This window comes from Zootoca vivipara, chromosome 6 (assembly GCF_963506605.1).
Source record: "Zootoca vivipara chromosome 6, rZooViv1.1, whole genome shotgun sequence".
NCBI classification, from domain to species: Eukaryota; Metazoa; Chordata; class Lepidosauria; order Squamata; family Lacertidae; genus Zootoca; species Zootoca vivipara.
This window is the reverse complement of record NC_083281.1, coordinates 32,813,586-32,830,647: the sequence shown is the minus strand read 5'-3', so window position 1 is coordinate 32,830,647 and position 17,062 is coordinate 32,813,586. Positions and strand designations below refer to the sequence as shown.

General features: G+C 44.3%; 1 protein-coding gene across 2 annotated transcripts in view; it reads left to right on the top strand.

Moving 5' to 3' along the window:
* LOC118087425 (discoidin, CUB and LCCL domain-containing protein 1) overlaps positions 1 to 17,062 on the top strand; it is a 38,333-nt gene that overhangs the window by 10,125 nt on the left and 11,146 nt on the right. For both annotated transcript variants that reach the window (XM_035120050.2, XM_035120049.2), the window contains exons 3-5: positions 12,863 to 13,000; positions 16,236 to 16,287; positions 16,978 to 17,050. In XM_035120050.2, coding sequence (XP_034975941.2) covers positions 12,863 to 13,000; positions 16,236 to 16,287; positions 16,978 to 17,050 — 263 coding nt within the window. The remainder of the gene's footprint in view (positions 1 to 12,862; positions 13,001 to 16,235; positions 16,288 to 16,977; positions 17,051 to 17,062) is intronic.

Here is a 17,062-nt window from a genome sequence, read left to right as displayed (position 1 = left end):
TCGCATTTCCAATGGCGTTTTCTGACTTACGAATTTTTCGACTTACGAAGGTGCCTTCGGAACGGATTAAATTTGTAAGTCGAGGCACCACTGTATTAGGTCCATAAATTACCATATAGCATATATTCAACACAAAAAACAGCAACAATTTGTTGTTGACAAAGGACAGCTGGACATATAAAGGGCCCCATTACCTTTAGTGGCTTAGGGCCTCATCAAACCTAAATCTGGCCCTGCCTATGTCTGGTTGCAGGGAGAGGGGTGAGAGTGGTGTGGCATGCCTGGTCCATCTAAGTCTCACCTGCTACAGCCAAGCTCCTGCCATCACTTCCTGGCCCCCCGGCTATTGCTATGATGGCAACTGCTAGGCATCTGAGCTACCCACCACAGTGGACCCTTATTCAGTCTCGTCCCCAGCATACTTCTATTCTGGGAGAAGTCTAAAAAGCCACAGAAATGGACTAAAGCATGAGCAGAGAGTGTCCCTGCTCCATAGACACACATAGTCTGGCATGGCTATAGGGAGGAATACGGCTGGCCAGAAATAAGTTTCTCTTTGAAAAAGGCTCTTGCCTTTCTCCTGCCATTTTGTTACAACAATTTAAGATTCAATGCTTAATGCAGTTAAAGCACATTATTGTCCCAGGAATAGGGTGGCCGTCCCCCACTCCCTTATCGGCTTGGAAAAACGAGAGACGAGAGGTGCTCAGTGAAACGAACCGGTCTTTTCCATCTCTGATTTCTATGGCTATTCAGACAGAAGAAGGGGAAACGTTGAATGATCTCCTGGCTGACCCTCTCATGTGTCGCTCTGGCAGAACACAAAGGGGTCTTCTCTTTGCAGTATACATTTGGAGCTCCTGGCCCTTGTCCCTTCTTTGCTTCCTTGGCTGACAGTTCTTTTCCTGCTGCATCCTATAATTAACTTTGCTTCCTCTTGGCATAGGGACTTGCCAACCCTTTCCTTCACCTCTTGCCTCTCTGACTCCATCACCTCCGATTCCTGGCAGAGGCTGCTTTCTCTTTATTCTTTGGGAGAGACAGTTCCTGGAAGACATTTCCAAAGGTCATCCTTCCTTGCTTGCTTGCTTGCCTCCTTCCTTCTTTCAGTTTCCCTCTCTACAGACTGCTTCAAGGCCCATCCAATTTCCCTTTACATCCATAAAATCTCTCCTAGGAAATCCTGAAAATATTTCAAGCACTGCTCCTTTGGGGGGGGCAGACTTAATGAACTGGTGTGTGTGCGCGCGCACACACACACACACACCCCTGCTCCTTGCCTAAGTTCCCTCCATGTGGCCCATTTCCCATCTAGATATTTAAAAAGGCAGATCTATATTTGCCACCGCCCCCCATTCTATCACTTGATCCTGATCTAGGACATTACACTGAATGAACACACAGACACTCCTTTTCAGGCTATAGCTGTGCACATGTGTGAAGAAGCTTTAAAGTGGGCATGGATGGAGGTGCCTCCACACAGAAGTTTAATGTGGACTCGGTGCTGCTCGTCCCTGCACTTTTTTATAGTGTCCACATAGAATCATGGAACTGTAGAGCTGGAAGCGACTCCAAGTGTCTTCACGTCCAACCCCATGCAACTGCTGTTTAAAAACTGTGGGATGTGATACATAAATACGGTAGCAGTCAAGTACAACATTCCGTGTTTTCCTAGAGTGGACATGCGGGGGAATGTTTGGTCCAGCCAGTCGAAAACTTCCTGTTTCCTCCTGGCTGGGACATACTTCCTTTACATGTGACTAGAGGTGGGCGTGACCTTACCTGCCCAGGTAACAAAAGGACAAGACACACAGCACACCCTCTCTCTTTGACTTCCTCTGTCGTTGGAGTAGCAGCTTTTAGCTAGAATTGCTCTGTTGGCTACACACTACAATAAATTGTTGTGTGCCTATGGAATTTAGATTCCTGCAAGGAATTTATTTTCTTAAAAAAAGTTATTTATAATTTTCATTTATATAAATTACAACAATTATTTAACCATTGTCTTAAAATTTTCAATTTTGACTCCCTTTCCCCTCTTTCTTACATTTATTTTCATCCTTTCCTGTACTCCAAATTGCTTTAGCTTACTCTTTTAATCGTCTATTCTCATATCTCATATATATTTTTAAAACTGCAGGGTTTTTTTACCAGAACCCTGCCAATGTCTTGATTTGTTTACAGTTCGTTTGTAAATACTCAACAAACAACTTCCATTCCTTTCTAAGAAGTTTGTTGTCTTGATTTCTTATTCTTCCGGTAAGTTTCACCATTTCTGCATACTCCATTAGTTTCTGTATCCATTTTTCTTTCGTCGGGACCTCTTCATCCTTCCACTTTTGGTCAAATAACATTCTTGCAGCTGTGGTTGCATACATAAATAAATTTCTATGCTGTTTGGATAGGTCTACAGTAATCTTATAATTCTCAGGATGTTATCTTAAACATCTTTTTTCAATTCATTTTATATCATTTCCGAATAGGCTTTAACCTTATTACAAGACCACCACATGTGAAAAGGTGCCTTCTTTCTCTTTACATTTCCAACACTTATTAAACTTTGATTTATGCATTTTTGTCAATCTACTAGGTGTTAGGTACCATCTATATAACATTTTCATATATTTTTCTCTTAAAGCATAGTATGCTGTAAATTTTATATCCGTATTCTGTAATCGTTCACATGCTTCCATTTCTATATTATGATGAACATCTATTGCCCAGTGTAGATTTCACTTGTTCAGTCTTTGTCTCCCATTCCAATAACACCTTATACATTTTAGACATCACTTTAACATTACAATTTAACAGGTCTCTCTCTAATTGTGATAGTTGTTCCCCGCATCATATCCTTTAAAAACATTTCAGTCAAATGATAATATTATAACCATGCTGTTAACATTCCTGGTAAATCCTTAAACTCTTTTAGTTTAAATTTTCCACCCTCCTCTCTTAGCAAATTTCTATAAGTCGCCCAGTTTTCCATCATATTTTTCTTTTTCACCGCTATGGCTTCCAAAGGTAAAGACAAAGTGGTGTTTTAATTTCCAATAAATTTTTATATTTGTCCCATATTCTATACAATTTTTTCCTAATTATATGGTTTGTAAAACCTTTATGTACTTTCACCATTTCATTCCACAAATAAGTGTGCCAACCAAAAATATTATCATGACCATCCAAATCTAAAATATGCTGATTCTTCAATAGCAACCATTCCTTTAACCAGCACAGACAAGATGCTTCCTAATATAATCTCAGATCCAGCAGGGAGAAACTTCTTCTCTCTTTTGTGTGTATCAGTATTTTATATTTCATTCTCGGTTTTTTCCCTTGCCAGATATATTTAGAAATATATTTTTGCCATTTGTTGAAGTAATCTGTCTTGCTAATCACCAGTATTTTTTGCATGTTATTTCCATGAATTTTTACACACATGCATTGGCTGGAGAACTGCAATGCAAAATTCACAAAACTGTGCAAATTTCAAAGGATGTCTGTGTTATGATTCACACCTCATTTTGGGAATTGGGAATTGGGTTGGTTTTTCTTTAAATATGAAAGGAATTGACTTTCTCCTCCACCCCTACCAACCTTGCAGTGATTCTTCACTCAGCAGCTATAGTGTTCTCATTTTCTAGCAGGGGGGAAAAACAAAATAATTTTGACCTGATCTTGGTCCTACAGTTCCTGGAATGAAAAAGGGTTGGAATTCCTCTTTGCCTGCTTCCAAACACAACAACAATGGTTGAGTTTCCTCTTCTCTGAACAGAATTTCATGTTCCAAGAGAAGGTGCCCTCTGCCTGACTGCATGAATACCACCAAAGGAATCCTGTTGACTGAAAGACCCCAATGAACAGATGCTCAGGAAACTGCTGAAATGCCAGCTTCTGCCTGATAGTGTGAAGTATGTCAACTGAAGGGGAGGAACCACCAGGCATGCAGCAAGTGGTAGGAAATAAGCGGCCTCAGCATTCAAGACATTCATGAGCAGAGTTGTGCAAAATTGCAACAGGAAAACGAGGATGCAAACATGTAGCTCTACATCCCTGATACAGACTCGTGGTCTGGATTGTTAGAAAACAGCTCCCTGCATGGTTTTGCTTTCCTGTAACATGTGAGTTGGGGTGAAGGTAATAGAGACAATCAACACGACTGTACAAAATAATCTTAAATTTGCAGAGGAAAAGATCCTTTTGAATGATATACCCAATACATGGAATCTAACAAAGGGACAATAGGAATGGATTCTCTGCACCCTTGCTACGGCAAAACACAGGCATTAATGAACTAGAAAAATAAAAATGCAGCTCCTGTCAATTATTGGATTGAAGATATCTACAAACTCGCTACACATGAACAAGTTGGGTACAAACATAGACTTGCTGCGGACAAATTCAATGATATTTGGAATTCATTTTTATAAATATTATATTAGGTTAAGGTCTGGTTAACTACAATAGCTTTTTGGTGTCTTAGCTTGCTCTGTGCACTTGTAATTCTGTACTTTTATCTTTTAATAAAGAACACACACACACACACACACACACGAGTTTGGGTTTATAGTGAAAGCACATTTTTTGAGTTAACTGGAGCATGGTGCCTTTGCTGGGATTCTCCCCCCTCAGTCGACCAGTTCCTGCTCCTGGCAGCAGCACCCAGAGCAGATCCTCACTTCAAAGCAGAGGCTTCTCTGGTCCAATTCAGCTTTCAGCAGAACTGGCTCCTGGCTGACTTTCGGGAAGTTCTCTGGAACGGAAGCTCTGGGCCAGCATGACCTTAGAACAATGCGATGCGCGAGCAGCGAGGAAGGGAGAGGAGGGGTCTCTGCTCTGGCTGTGTCTCTTGGTCATCACTTTGTCCCAGTGTGCTGTGGGAAATGATGCAACTAGCAGGCTCATCAGAGATTGAGGCAAGTGGGGTGGAATGAAGGATTTCATGCCGCAGTCCTGTGGCAAAGAGGGCTACAAAGGCCTGGAAGCAGCTTCCTTTGGTCATATTTGCAGCCCACGCTTCTCATCTGAATGCTTTCAAAGCTGGCCAGCCACTAGTTTTTTTTCTTGCCAGATTCATCCTTTCTAAAAAAAAAAAGCCCCATTATTATTTTATATACAACAGGGAAGCACAGCTGAAGTTATCTGATGATCCTTTTTTTGTGGAGGCCAGAGTGATCACCTGTCAGGCGGACAGTGGTGACTGGTGGCAGTTGGGGCCATACCTGGAGCCAGAGCCAAAGCTAGGCAGAACCAACCAATTCTAGGTTTGCTCCCATCCTCCTCCCTGCGGAGTTCTAGAAGGGCAACGCTGAATGGAACTAAGCCGGCAATCACTCCCTCTGAACTGGTTATGTTGGAAGGTAGGCAGGGGAACCAGTGCACTAATGGACTAACCTCCATTGTCAGCAGGTAAGGCGTAGCCCAGTGATGGGTGGACTAAAAAGAGGGAGGAGAACCCCTCCCTCCCTCCCTCCCTCCCTATTCCAACTACCCCTTCCCCACTTGGTAGTTCCCTTCCTTCCCACCCAGATCAAATGAGGCCAAGGCCTAATGGAGGCTGCAGATGGTCCACCCCCCAGTTTTTATTGCACCCCCTGTGTCCCACAGCACTTGTGAATTGTTGGCACCCCTCTGTCTTGGGAGACAATGGAAGACTGTGCCTTGGCGTGAAGTCAAACTGTTGGAGAGTTACAGCGCCAGGTGTGACTGCAGAGATATGAGGGGGAGATGTTTTGTGGCATCTGGGGAAGATGAAGGCGTCCGATTCTGCTGATGCAGGTGTATCACTGTGTTTCTTCTTCCTGGGCTCCTCCCAGCGGTCATTCCTCCTCTGCTCTCTGTTGTCATCTGCAAGGGATTCCCACAGGGCAGGGGTGATGTATACATAAGTCTCCACTCCCTAGGAATCTGCAATTTGAAAGAGCAGCAGTGAAGCAAACAAAGGGAAGGAGAGCCAGACAAAGGGGGAAAGGAAGAGTGTCAATAATAATAATAATAATAATAATAATAATAATAATAATAATAATGTATTATTTGTACCCCGCCCATCCGACTGGGTTTTCCCAGCCACTCTGGGCGGCTTCCAACAAAGATTTTGTTGTTGTTTAGTCGTTTAGTCGTATCTGACTCTTCATGACCCCATGGACCATAGCACGCCAGGCACTCCTGTCTTCCACTGCCTCCCGCAGTTTGGTCAGACTCACGTTTGTAGCTTCAAGAACACTGTCCAACCATCTCGTCCTCTGTCGTCCCCTTCTCCTTGTGCCCTCAATCTTTCCCAACATCAGGGTCTTTTCCAGGGAGTCTTCTCTTCTCATGAGGTGGCCAAAGTATTGGAGCCTCAGCTTCAGGATCTGTCCTTCTAGTGAGCACTCAGGGCTGATTTCCTTAAGAATGGATAGGTTTGATCTTCTTGCAGTCCATGGGACTCTCAAGAGTCTCCTCCAGCACCATAATTAAAAAGCATCAATTCTTTGGCAATCAGCCTTCTTTATGGTCCAGCTTTCACTTCCATACATCACTACTGGGAAAACCATAGCTTTAACTATACTGTACGGACCTTTGTTGGCAAGGTGATATCTCTGCTTTTTAATGCTGTCTAGGTTTGTCATTGCTTTTCTCCCAAGAAGCAGACGTCTTTTACTTTCATGACTGCTGTCACCATCTTCAGTGATCAAGGAGCCCAAGAAAGTAAAATCTCTCACTGCCTCCATTCCCCCCCCCCTTCTATTTGCCAGGAGGTGATGAGATCAGTGGCCATGTTCTTGGTTTTTTTGAAAGATTAAAATACATTAAAATGTCACACATTAAAAACTTCCCTAAACAGGGCTGCCTTCAGATGTTTTCTAAATGTCAGGTAGTTGTTTATCTCTTCGACATCTGATAGGAGGGTATTCCAAAGGGCGGGTGCCACTACCAAGAAGGCCTGGTTCCCTGTAGCTTTGCTTCTCGCAATGAGGGAACTGCCAGAAGGCCCTTGATGCTGGACCTCAGTGTCCGGGCAGAACGATGGGGGTGGAGACGCTCCTTCAGGTATACAGTAAATGGCCTGTTGTGGTTGTCACACACATCACCGCCCAGAGTCGCTGGGGAGACTCAGCCAGATGGGTGGGGTATAAATAAATTATTATTATTATTACTATTATCATCAGATCTGTTTTGGCTCTGAATCTGTTCCCTTTCCCCACCATTTCATCTTCCTTGATGGATCAGTTTGGAGTTAGGAGCTGGGGCGAGGCATGTCTAATGGCTGATGAGGATGGAGACACACATGACTATTTGTTTAAAAAACGTGTGTGGGTGTCTAGCTGCAGGCAGGATACAAGGCGCTTTTTTTTTTGGCACACAGTGACTCCAGTGATGGCTCTATAATTCATGATTGCCCTATTGTCCCAGTCAGAGCTCTTTGCAGAATGGTGTTTGGGTAAGATGAGGATGTGGGAATCACTCACTCTGACTCAGCCATAGCTTTATGGCTGCTTAATCAGAGTGAAGCATCTACAGGAGACTTTGCAGCACAGAGGTTCAGGGTCTTACCTCAAGGAGCTCCCCTCCCCGTCTGCCCTGCATGCCCTTACTAGCAAGAATTAGGTTGGTTTTCAGCTGATCTGTTTATTATAACCCTCCTTGCTTTGTTTGCAGAAAATGTTCAGGCAGATTAGACAGTATAAGCGAATCATTGAGCATTAAGAATGGACAGACCTTTTGGTGCTCTAGGTTTCTCATTTCCCCAGTCTGAAATTCATTTCTCTGTATTTCTGCAGCACTTTGAAACTTTTTAAAGAAAGAAAAAATCCTCACAAAAAAATTGTCGGTGTTTTCATGCAATGTTTCCTAATAAACGATTTTTAGATTTAGATATACCGTAACTGATTTTTTTTTTTGCAAGCAATCTCTTATAATAAAGTGCTGTTTTTTAATGCTATTTCCACTGTCTCCCCTAAACAGACACATTTGTCTACATATTGTTTGATTGGAGAACTGCATTGCAAAATTCAGAGATGTGCAGATTTCAAAAGATAGCTGTGCTTTGGTGCAGGGATTGGTTCAAGAAGTGTGAGATAGGTATTTTCTCATTAAAATGGAAACAAAATGAATTTTCTCTTCCATCCCCATTAAGCATTCATTTCTGAATTGTTTGCTGGAAAGTTAGATGACCTTGCATGAAGAAATTGATTTCCCACACTTCCCAGTGATTTTGGGACGTGACAGTGTTGTGTGATTTGGAGTGGGTGTTTTTGCTTATTTGGTCACCTCTACTGAGTTTCTGGCATAGCGCTTTGAGACCGCAGATTCCCATCCGCCCTCCCACTCGCTGGCCTGCAATGGCCCATACAAGAGCTGTCAGTAATGCTTGTGTAACATCTGATGGGCAAGCAAAATGTGTCATATGCTCACAAGCCAGCTATAAAGCAGGCCTGAACAAAGAGTAGGAGAGAGACACAGCCAGAAATGTTTCCAAATGCATCCCACCCACCCTGTTCTAGTCATCTACACCTCCTTTCCATTATCAAGTCTGTACTGGAAGGAAGCTCATCCATGCAAACATTAATGGTCCATCTAAGATGATTCACAGAGGACATGCAAGGCCGTTCCAGTGTGTGAAGGCAAAGGCTTTCCTCTTTGCCTCATCTGCTGTCTTTCATTCTAGATTCTCGGGGATAGAATGGACTTTGGGAGGTCATTTCCTCAGATTCAGGGGAAGGCATCCTGTTAGGGTCCTGGATCTGGTCCCGTAGGCCCTGATGGTCCAGGAGCTTCTTCTGGAGGGTCCTCTCAGACATCCCAGTGGTCGTCTGATCTCCAACAGTCAACTCGGAGCCCTGAAAATGGTCCAGTTCCTTAACTGGTGCCTCTGCAGCCTCCAGTTCTTGTGTGTGCATTGCTGCTGGATTGAGGGCATATGAAAAGCTATGAAAATTGTGCACAGGGGCACAGCGCTGAACCTGGAAATGACCTGGAAACATCATCACTGAAACGTCAGTGCCAGTGTGGTGTAGTGGTTAAGAGCGGTAGACTCGTAATCTGGGAAACCGGGTTCGCGTCTCCGCTCCTCCACATGCAGCTGCTGGGTGACCTTGGGCTAGTCACACTTCTCTGAAGTCTCTCAGCCCCACTCACCTCACAGAGTGTTTGTTGTGGGGGAGGAGGGGAAAGGAGATTGTTAGCCGCTTTGAGACTCCTTAGGGTAGTGATAAAGCGGGATATCAAATCCAAACTCTTCTCTTCTTCTCTTCTAAAAGGGCAGGCTGGAGGGCAGGGCAGGTGTTGGCAGGTTTCTTCAATGGGTTTCTGATTTCATGTGATTTCACAGAAGCACGCAATGACCTGGAATGCAACCCACCCACAAATGGGGTGTTGCCTGTATATATTTTCAGATGCCCTGAATCCAGCAGCAATCTATATCACACACACATATACAAACACACACACACAACTCAAATTCCCAATATAGGAAGAAGTAGAGCTTTAATTATTTGCCCCCAGCTATGATCCCAATATAGATCTCTGCTCCCACCCACCCAGTCAGTTGACCTAAGGGGAATAAGTTCACATTGCAGTGAATGGAATCCCCCCTCCCCAATTCAAATAGCCAGCATGGAAGGATCTGAATTGAGGCGCAAAGGGTCAAAGTTTTCTCCAACATACACACACACACACACACACACACACACACACACACCAAGCTACAGTCCTAATCTGGATCAGGCCCTCCGCACTGGCAGTTTGAGTAACCCTCTCTCCCTGCCCCTCATTTAAGTTGCAGAGCTGGCTTGCCGTCTAGGTTGCCCATTCAGTTGCACGGAGGATTAGAATGCGTGAACATGGGCCTGAAGCCTTTCTTGTTAAAGTGAAGTGGGAGCCATAAAACGAATAAGAGCAGAATGCATTGCAACAGGTCTTGGTGTTCCTGGCCGGCCTGCTGAAATGACAGCTGGGGCTTGCGGGAGGGGGAAGCTGTGCCGTGCAAATCTGCCCATTATAAAACAGGGACTTATTGATCAGACCCTTCCTACAAAGTGCTGGGCAAAGGCTGGTAGTTTGTTAATCCGGGGTCTTAATGGGGAGAGGGAGATTGCAAATTAATTTGGATTACATGGCTGAGAGCACGAGGGGATTTGTTTTCTGAGTTGTTTTGGAGCCGAAAGAAAAAAGGGGGGAATTGGGTGGCCATAGCTGGTAGTTAAATCTCTCTTCATTTGTTTGGGTCACATGTATGGCCGGGGGGGGGGGGAATGGGGATCCGTTTGGAATTTAAAGGTGAGCCTCTCAGATTCACACTTCCTGAAGCAGCACATGAACCAAAACGCAGGCATCCTTCTAAATTCGAAGGATGTTGCAAGGCCAAATAAGGTGCACAGTAATGCATACACTATAGTAAAGTGAGCATTAAAATGCATATGCCAGTGAAAATAACATGCAAAGGTGTGTTGTATTAAAGAAAGGTGCTTACAAAATGCACATATTAGGCAAAACAGCCTACGAAAGTATCTGGAGAAATTGGCTGATGAATTTTCATGGCAACCTAAAAATGGCAATAAAATTGCAAACTGATGTGGAAAACTGAGAAACAGAGAAGAACTGAAATTGCCAGATTTACCTGTCCCCAGCCGCAAGAGACAGAGAGGGTTTTGTCCTCTGTGGATGTGGAAAGTGTGGCCCTCCAGATATTGCTGGACTCCCAACTGGCATCAGCCCTGGGTCCCTTCCAGATTGGTGAAGGGTTGGTTTTGCGTTTGCATGAGTGTAACATGTCAACAAGGCCGTTATAGAGCATTTAGTGGTGGATTTATATGGGACCATCCTTCATTCTGCTTTATTAGTTGATCTGCGAGGCTTACCCAAATGAAGCTTGGGTTATTGCCATCTGGAGCAGCACTTTTGCGCTTTGCGGAACAAAGGAGGGAGGAAGAAACTGGAACATTGGCAGTACTGTAGAAAAAGTTTCAGGATTTCAACAGAGCCATTGGCTATGCTTGCTGAGGTTGATAGGAATTGCTGTTCAGCAACATCTGGAGGGCCAAAGGTTTCCTTCACCAGGTTTAATCAATAAAGGAATACCTCCTTTTGCAAAGTGGTATTTCAAAAGTTGCCTTCCTTGTTGTATCTTATGATGTGCAATTGCTTGATATGGTTCCTCTCCCCTTCATTATTGCCAGTGTCCATACTTGATATTACAGTGGTACCTTGGTTCTCAAACTTCTCAAATCCGTTCTGGAAGTCTGTTCCAAAACCAAAACATTCCAAAACCAAGGCACGCTTTCCCATAGAAAGTAATGCAAAACAGATTAATCCGCTCCAGACTTTTAAAAACAACCCCTAAAACAGTAATTTAACATGACTTTTACTATCTAATGAGACCATTGATCCATAAAATGAAAGCAATAATCAATTACTGTACTATAAAATAAATAAGACAGTATTGTAGATGATAAAAATTAAAATTAATTTATTTTCTTACCTGCACTGATGATAGTCATTGTCTGGATGGGGGGCTTTTATCCATTTCGCAGTCACACAATTAGTCAATCAATCAATCAATCAGTATCTGAACTGGGTTCCACACAGTCACAAAAACAAATTAACAAAAAAAGCCTCCAAAATAAATAGCAAAAACAAAAGCGCCAAACTTAATCCATTCCAGAAGTCTGTTTGACTTCCAAAATGTTCAAAAACCAAGGTGCTGCTTCTGATTGGTGCAGGCGCCCTGGAAACAATAACCGACAGCCACATCGGATGTTCGGCTTCCGAAAAACGTTTGATAACCGGAACAGTTACTTCTGGGTTTTCGGCGTTTGGGAACCAAGGTACCACTGTACTGTTCTTCAAAATAGTCCAGTGTTTCACTTTGGCAATAATAAGTCTTGCTGCCTTTGTAAGAAGGTTGGTAAGGGAAGCATCTTGGCCAGACATCCCCAAACTGTGGCCCTCCAGATGTTTTGGCCTACAACTCCCATGATCCCTAGCTAACAGGACCAGTGGTCAGGGAAGATGGGAATTGTAGTCCAAAACATCGGAGGGCCGAAGTTTGGGGATGCCTGATCTTGGCTTTGTAGGTCCGCCATAAGAAACTTTGAACCATTATTTTAGTTGCAGTGTGCATCGAGATATCCTGGACTGGATAACCAGTACACAGCTGATGGTCTGAACATTGAATTGTGGTACATGAGGATCTGAACATTGAATTGTGGTACATGAGGATCAATAGCATTTGCTGGAAATCTGACATGCCAGATATGAACAGCTAATGAGAACTCAGACCCCTTTAATATCTTCGATACTTGGTAATCATTCCTTGACTTCATACAACATGAGGACAGTGTTCAGAACCTGCCTTTGACTCATGGCAATCTGTGAAGAGACCTGCTAAGCCAGGCATCCCCAAACTTCGGCCCTCCAGATGTTTTAGACCACAATTCCCATCTTCCCCGACCACTGGTCCTGTTAGCTTGGGATCATGGGAATTGTATTCCAAAACATCTGGAGGGCCGTTGTTTGGAGATGCCTGTGCTAAGCTAACTTCAGGAATAAGGCAATGACACTGTGGTTTTTTTTGGGGGGGTTTAACATTATTTCATAGTTTTTATCATAAATATGGGAAACCAATAAAAATATTTCTATAAAAAGTGTGGGAATCATTTTTTTTATTGCTTTATCTGCATTCAAAAATTGAAGGTAGAAAAGTTAAGACATCAAGGATCAATCTGAGCTCTCTGATGATCCATTGCTGAAGATGAAGATAATTGCTTAAGGCTGGGCTGAATGACCAGTGTGTTTCTTGATGTAATGATTCATGAGTATAACTTGTTTGTTCTCTCTCTGTCTCTGTCTCTGTCTCTGTCTCTGTCTCTGTCTCTCTCTCCAGGCCCGTATTGTAGCAATTCAAATCCCCCACGCACAGTCCTGGTGATGGACTCCACCTCAGTGACCATCTTGTTCAACACAACAGCACATCGCTCGGGACGTGGCTTCCTCCTTTCTTATGCCAGTGGCAACCAGTCAGGTAAGAGAGATACTCACCTTGCATTTGGTGCAAAGTTTGAGAAAACTGGGGAAAGTTTCAGGTAACTGGGAAAAGTCTGCCAGTGGACACTCTCCACTTCCATCACTGCATCTCGGTGAACTCACCCATATGCCACTCTTGCCCTTTGAGGAATGCCTTTCTAATTAAAAATAAAATAAAAATAATGATATTTTTATTTTTTAAGTACTTGTGTTTGTTCATACAGTAAACTGTTCTTCGTAGGGAAAGTTCTCCAGACCCCTGATCATTTTAATTGCCCTTTTCTCCACCTTTGCCAGCTGACGGACCTGCTGGTGGGACGTAGGAACCTAGGAAGTTGCCTTACAACAAGTCAGAACATGGATGCCTCTTGCTCAGTCAATACAGTGGTACCTCGCAAGACGAATGCCCTGCAAGATGAATGGTGACTCGCAAGACGAATTCATTTTGCGAAAAATTCGTCTTGCGAATCGTGATTTCCCATAGGAATGCATTGAAATTTAATTAATGCGTTCCTATGGGCAAAAAAAGAAATTTCAATGCATTCCTATGGGAAACCGTGATTCGCAAGATGAATTTTTCACAAAACGAATTGACTCGCGGAACAAATTGAATTCGTCTTGCGAGGCACCACTGTACTGTCTACGCTAACTAGCAATGGCTCTCTGGGCTTTCAAGCAAGGGAAACCCTGGAGATGCCTAGGATTCAATCTGGGGTCTTCTGCATGCAAAGCGGATGCTCTACCGCTGAGCTGTGGCCCTTTCCCAAAGGATGAGAAACAGAGGACGTCGTCTCAGAGTGAGTCATGCCATTGGTCCATGTAGCTCAGTATTGTCTAAACACTGACTGGCAATAGCTCTCCAGAGCTCCAAGCTTGGGCATTCCCAGTTCTATCTGAAGATGCCAGGCAGGGATTGAACCTGCAAAGCCACAGCCCTTCCCCAAAGCAGCGTAAATGAGCCATTATATGCACAAGCATTTGCAGTGTTTTGACACTGGCAGGCAGAATGCCAATGGGAAACATCTGCAGCTGGCCTTTGCCTTTGAAGGCCCCACACAAGCAGCCAGTCATTGGGGCTTCCACACCACAAACATTTGTGAGTCACCATCCACCGCCACCCCATCATCCCTTTGAGATTTTTTGAGAGGGATTGTAAGAGGATATGAGTTTCTCAAGTTTGATGAGAAACTTTAGACATTGGACTGCTTGGTATTCTTTCTCTTACGAGAATTGGGGAAAACAAAACCCGCTGTGTCCATCTTGGAACAGACTACATTCTTGACATTTGTTTCTAATCTGCTACAAGCATAGCACTGCCAATCAGATACTCTTGCCTAAGCAGTTCTCTTCTCTCAGTAACAGATTCCTAGAACATGTTTCATAGGTGTGCAGCTCCCCATCTACTTCCATAGAGCTTGTGCTACTGAATCTCCTAATGCCAGGGTAGCCAACCCATGACACTCTCCAGAAGATAGAATAGAGTCATAGAGTCATAGAACTGTTGAGTTGGAAGGGACCCCAAGGCTCACCTAGTCCAACCCCCTGCAATGCAGGAATCTCAGCTAAAGCATCCATGGCAGATGGCCATCCAACCTCTGCTTAAAAGCCTCCAAGGAAGGAGAGTCCACAACCTCCCAAGGGAGACCGTTCCACTGTCAAACAGCTCTTACTGTCAGAAAGTTCTTCCTGATATTTAGTTGGAATCTCCTTTCTTGTAGTTTGAGCAGCAGAAAAACAGGCATGCTCCACCTTCTATGTGACAGCCCTTTAGATATTTGAAGATGTCTATTGTATCTCCTCTCAGTCTCCTCTTCTCCAGGCTAAACATATCCAATTCATGTGAAACTGGTGATCCGCTAAGACCCCCTAGAGCTACTGCTTGCGTGTACTACTTGCAAGCCAGGTGCCCCCATTTTATATTTGTGCATCTGGTTCTTCCTGCCTAAGTACAGAACCTTACATTTGTCCCTACTGGAATTCATTTTGTTAGCTTTGAACTAGTAGAACTGATTTTGCTTCTATTGCCTGAAATTTTGTGGTGCACAACAGATTTGCCTATGTTTTCCTCACATACAGAGGAAAAAGTGAGTTCTGCAGTGCTGAATTGATTTCTATAAGCCCAGACTACATTTGGATCCAGACTGTGATGTGCTTAGGTAATTTTAGGTTAGTCTTCCCCAGCCTGGTGGCGCTGTGGTTAAACCAGGTGGCCCAGGTGGCGCTGTGGTTAAACCACTGAGCCTAGGGCTTGCTGATCAGAAGGTCGGCGATTCGAATCCCTGTGACGGGGTGAGCTCCCGTTGCTTGGTCCCAGCTCCTGCCAACCTAGCAGTTCGAAAGCACGTCAAAATGCAAGTAGATAAATAGGAACCGCTACAGCGGGAAGGTAAACGGTGTTTCCATGTGCTGCTCTGGTTTGCCAGAAGCAGCTTTGTCATGCTGGTCACATGACCTGGAAGCTATACGCCGGCTCCCTCGGCCAATAATGCGAGATGAGCACGCAACCCCAGAGTCGGTCACGACTGGACCTAATGGTCAGGGGTCCCTTTACCTTTACCTCCCCAGCCTGGTACAATCCAGATGTTGGTGGACTACAGTTCTCATCATCCCTGACAAGAGGCCATGCTGAGTAAAGCTGATGGGAACTGGAGTCCAAAACATTCGGTGGGCACCAGGTTGAGGAAGCTTGTTTTAGACCCAAAGTTTAGACCAGGCATCCCCAAACTTCGGCCCTCCAGATGTTTTGGACTACAATTCCCATCTTCCCTGACCACTGGTCCTGTTAGCTAGGGATCATGGGAGTTGTAGGCCAAAACATCTGGAGGGCCGCAGTTTGGGGGTGCCTGGTTTAGACTAAATGGTCTTACTCTCCCACCCCACCCCACACTGGACCACACACACTTTAGCTGGAAGTGTGAATTTCATCACTTATTTTAAAATGAGGTAAGCCTACCCTGCTGCCTATTTTGCTGGTCATAGACTTCTGCCCAAATGTCCTGCTCTGATGGTGCCATTGGATTGGATCCCTACTCAGAATAGGCCCATTGGAGTTAATGGACATGATTGAATTGGGTTCATTAATTTCAGTGGATCTAGTCTGAGTAGGACTTCTTTGAAGGCAACCCACTGTATCCAGATCAAGGGGTCAGAGCGTCAGAATCACTGTGACTTGCAATCAGCCAGGCCCTAAGTTCTGAACTCTTACCCAATGGAGCTCTCCCCTTCTCTTTTAGATTTGATCTCCTGTTTGCAGAAGGGAATCCATTATGAGAAGGAACAAATCAGGTGAGTGTTCCCTGACGTGAGATTCCAAGCATAGATGGGATTCTTCTTACAGCCCTAAAGGGCCCCTCCTTCCCCACAGACCCTCTTGGGTGCTAAGATCACCCAAGGGTGTTCCACCACCCTCAGAAGCTTCAGGGCGGTGGCTCAGGAGAGAGCCTTCTCTCTAGCAGCTCCCACGCTGTGGAGCTCCTTTCTCACATAGGTCCCTCTGGCACTGTCATTATACAGTTTTCAGAAAATGCTGGAGGTACAGCTCTTTACCCTGACCTCTGACGCTTGAGATTTAGGACCCACCAATTCTTGCTATTTTAAGTGTTTAATTATTTTTATACAGTATAACATTGTGTTTTAATATGAATGCTGTGTTTTAATTGTTGTAACCCGCCTTAGGAGCGTAGGGTAAAACATTACAACTCAAGGCCAGCACAAACCTGTCCTCCAAGTAGGTTTGTGAGGCTGCTGCCCTCTGTGGTGCTACCCTAATGCAGGGATTTGAATTTGTGTTCAACTAGGACTGAGTCTTAGTGTCCTTGAGCCCCAAGGACACAGAATAGTTATAGCATGGTGGAAATGGAACCCTAAAGCATGCAAATGCCACCTGAGGATATATGAAAACTGGCTAGCTTTACAGAGCTGCTCCCACATAGAGAGGAAGGACCCAACACTATGTTGTCTTTTATTTTCTTGCAGAGTTTACTGCCCTGCAGGCTGCAAAGGAGTAACGGGAGACATCTGGGGCAACACGAACCAAGGCTACCGAGATGTGAGTCATGCT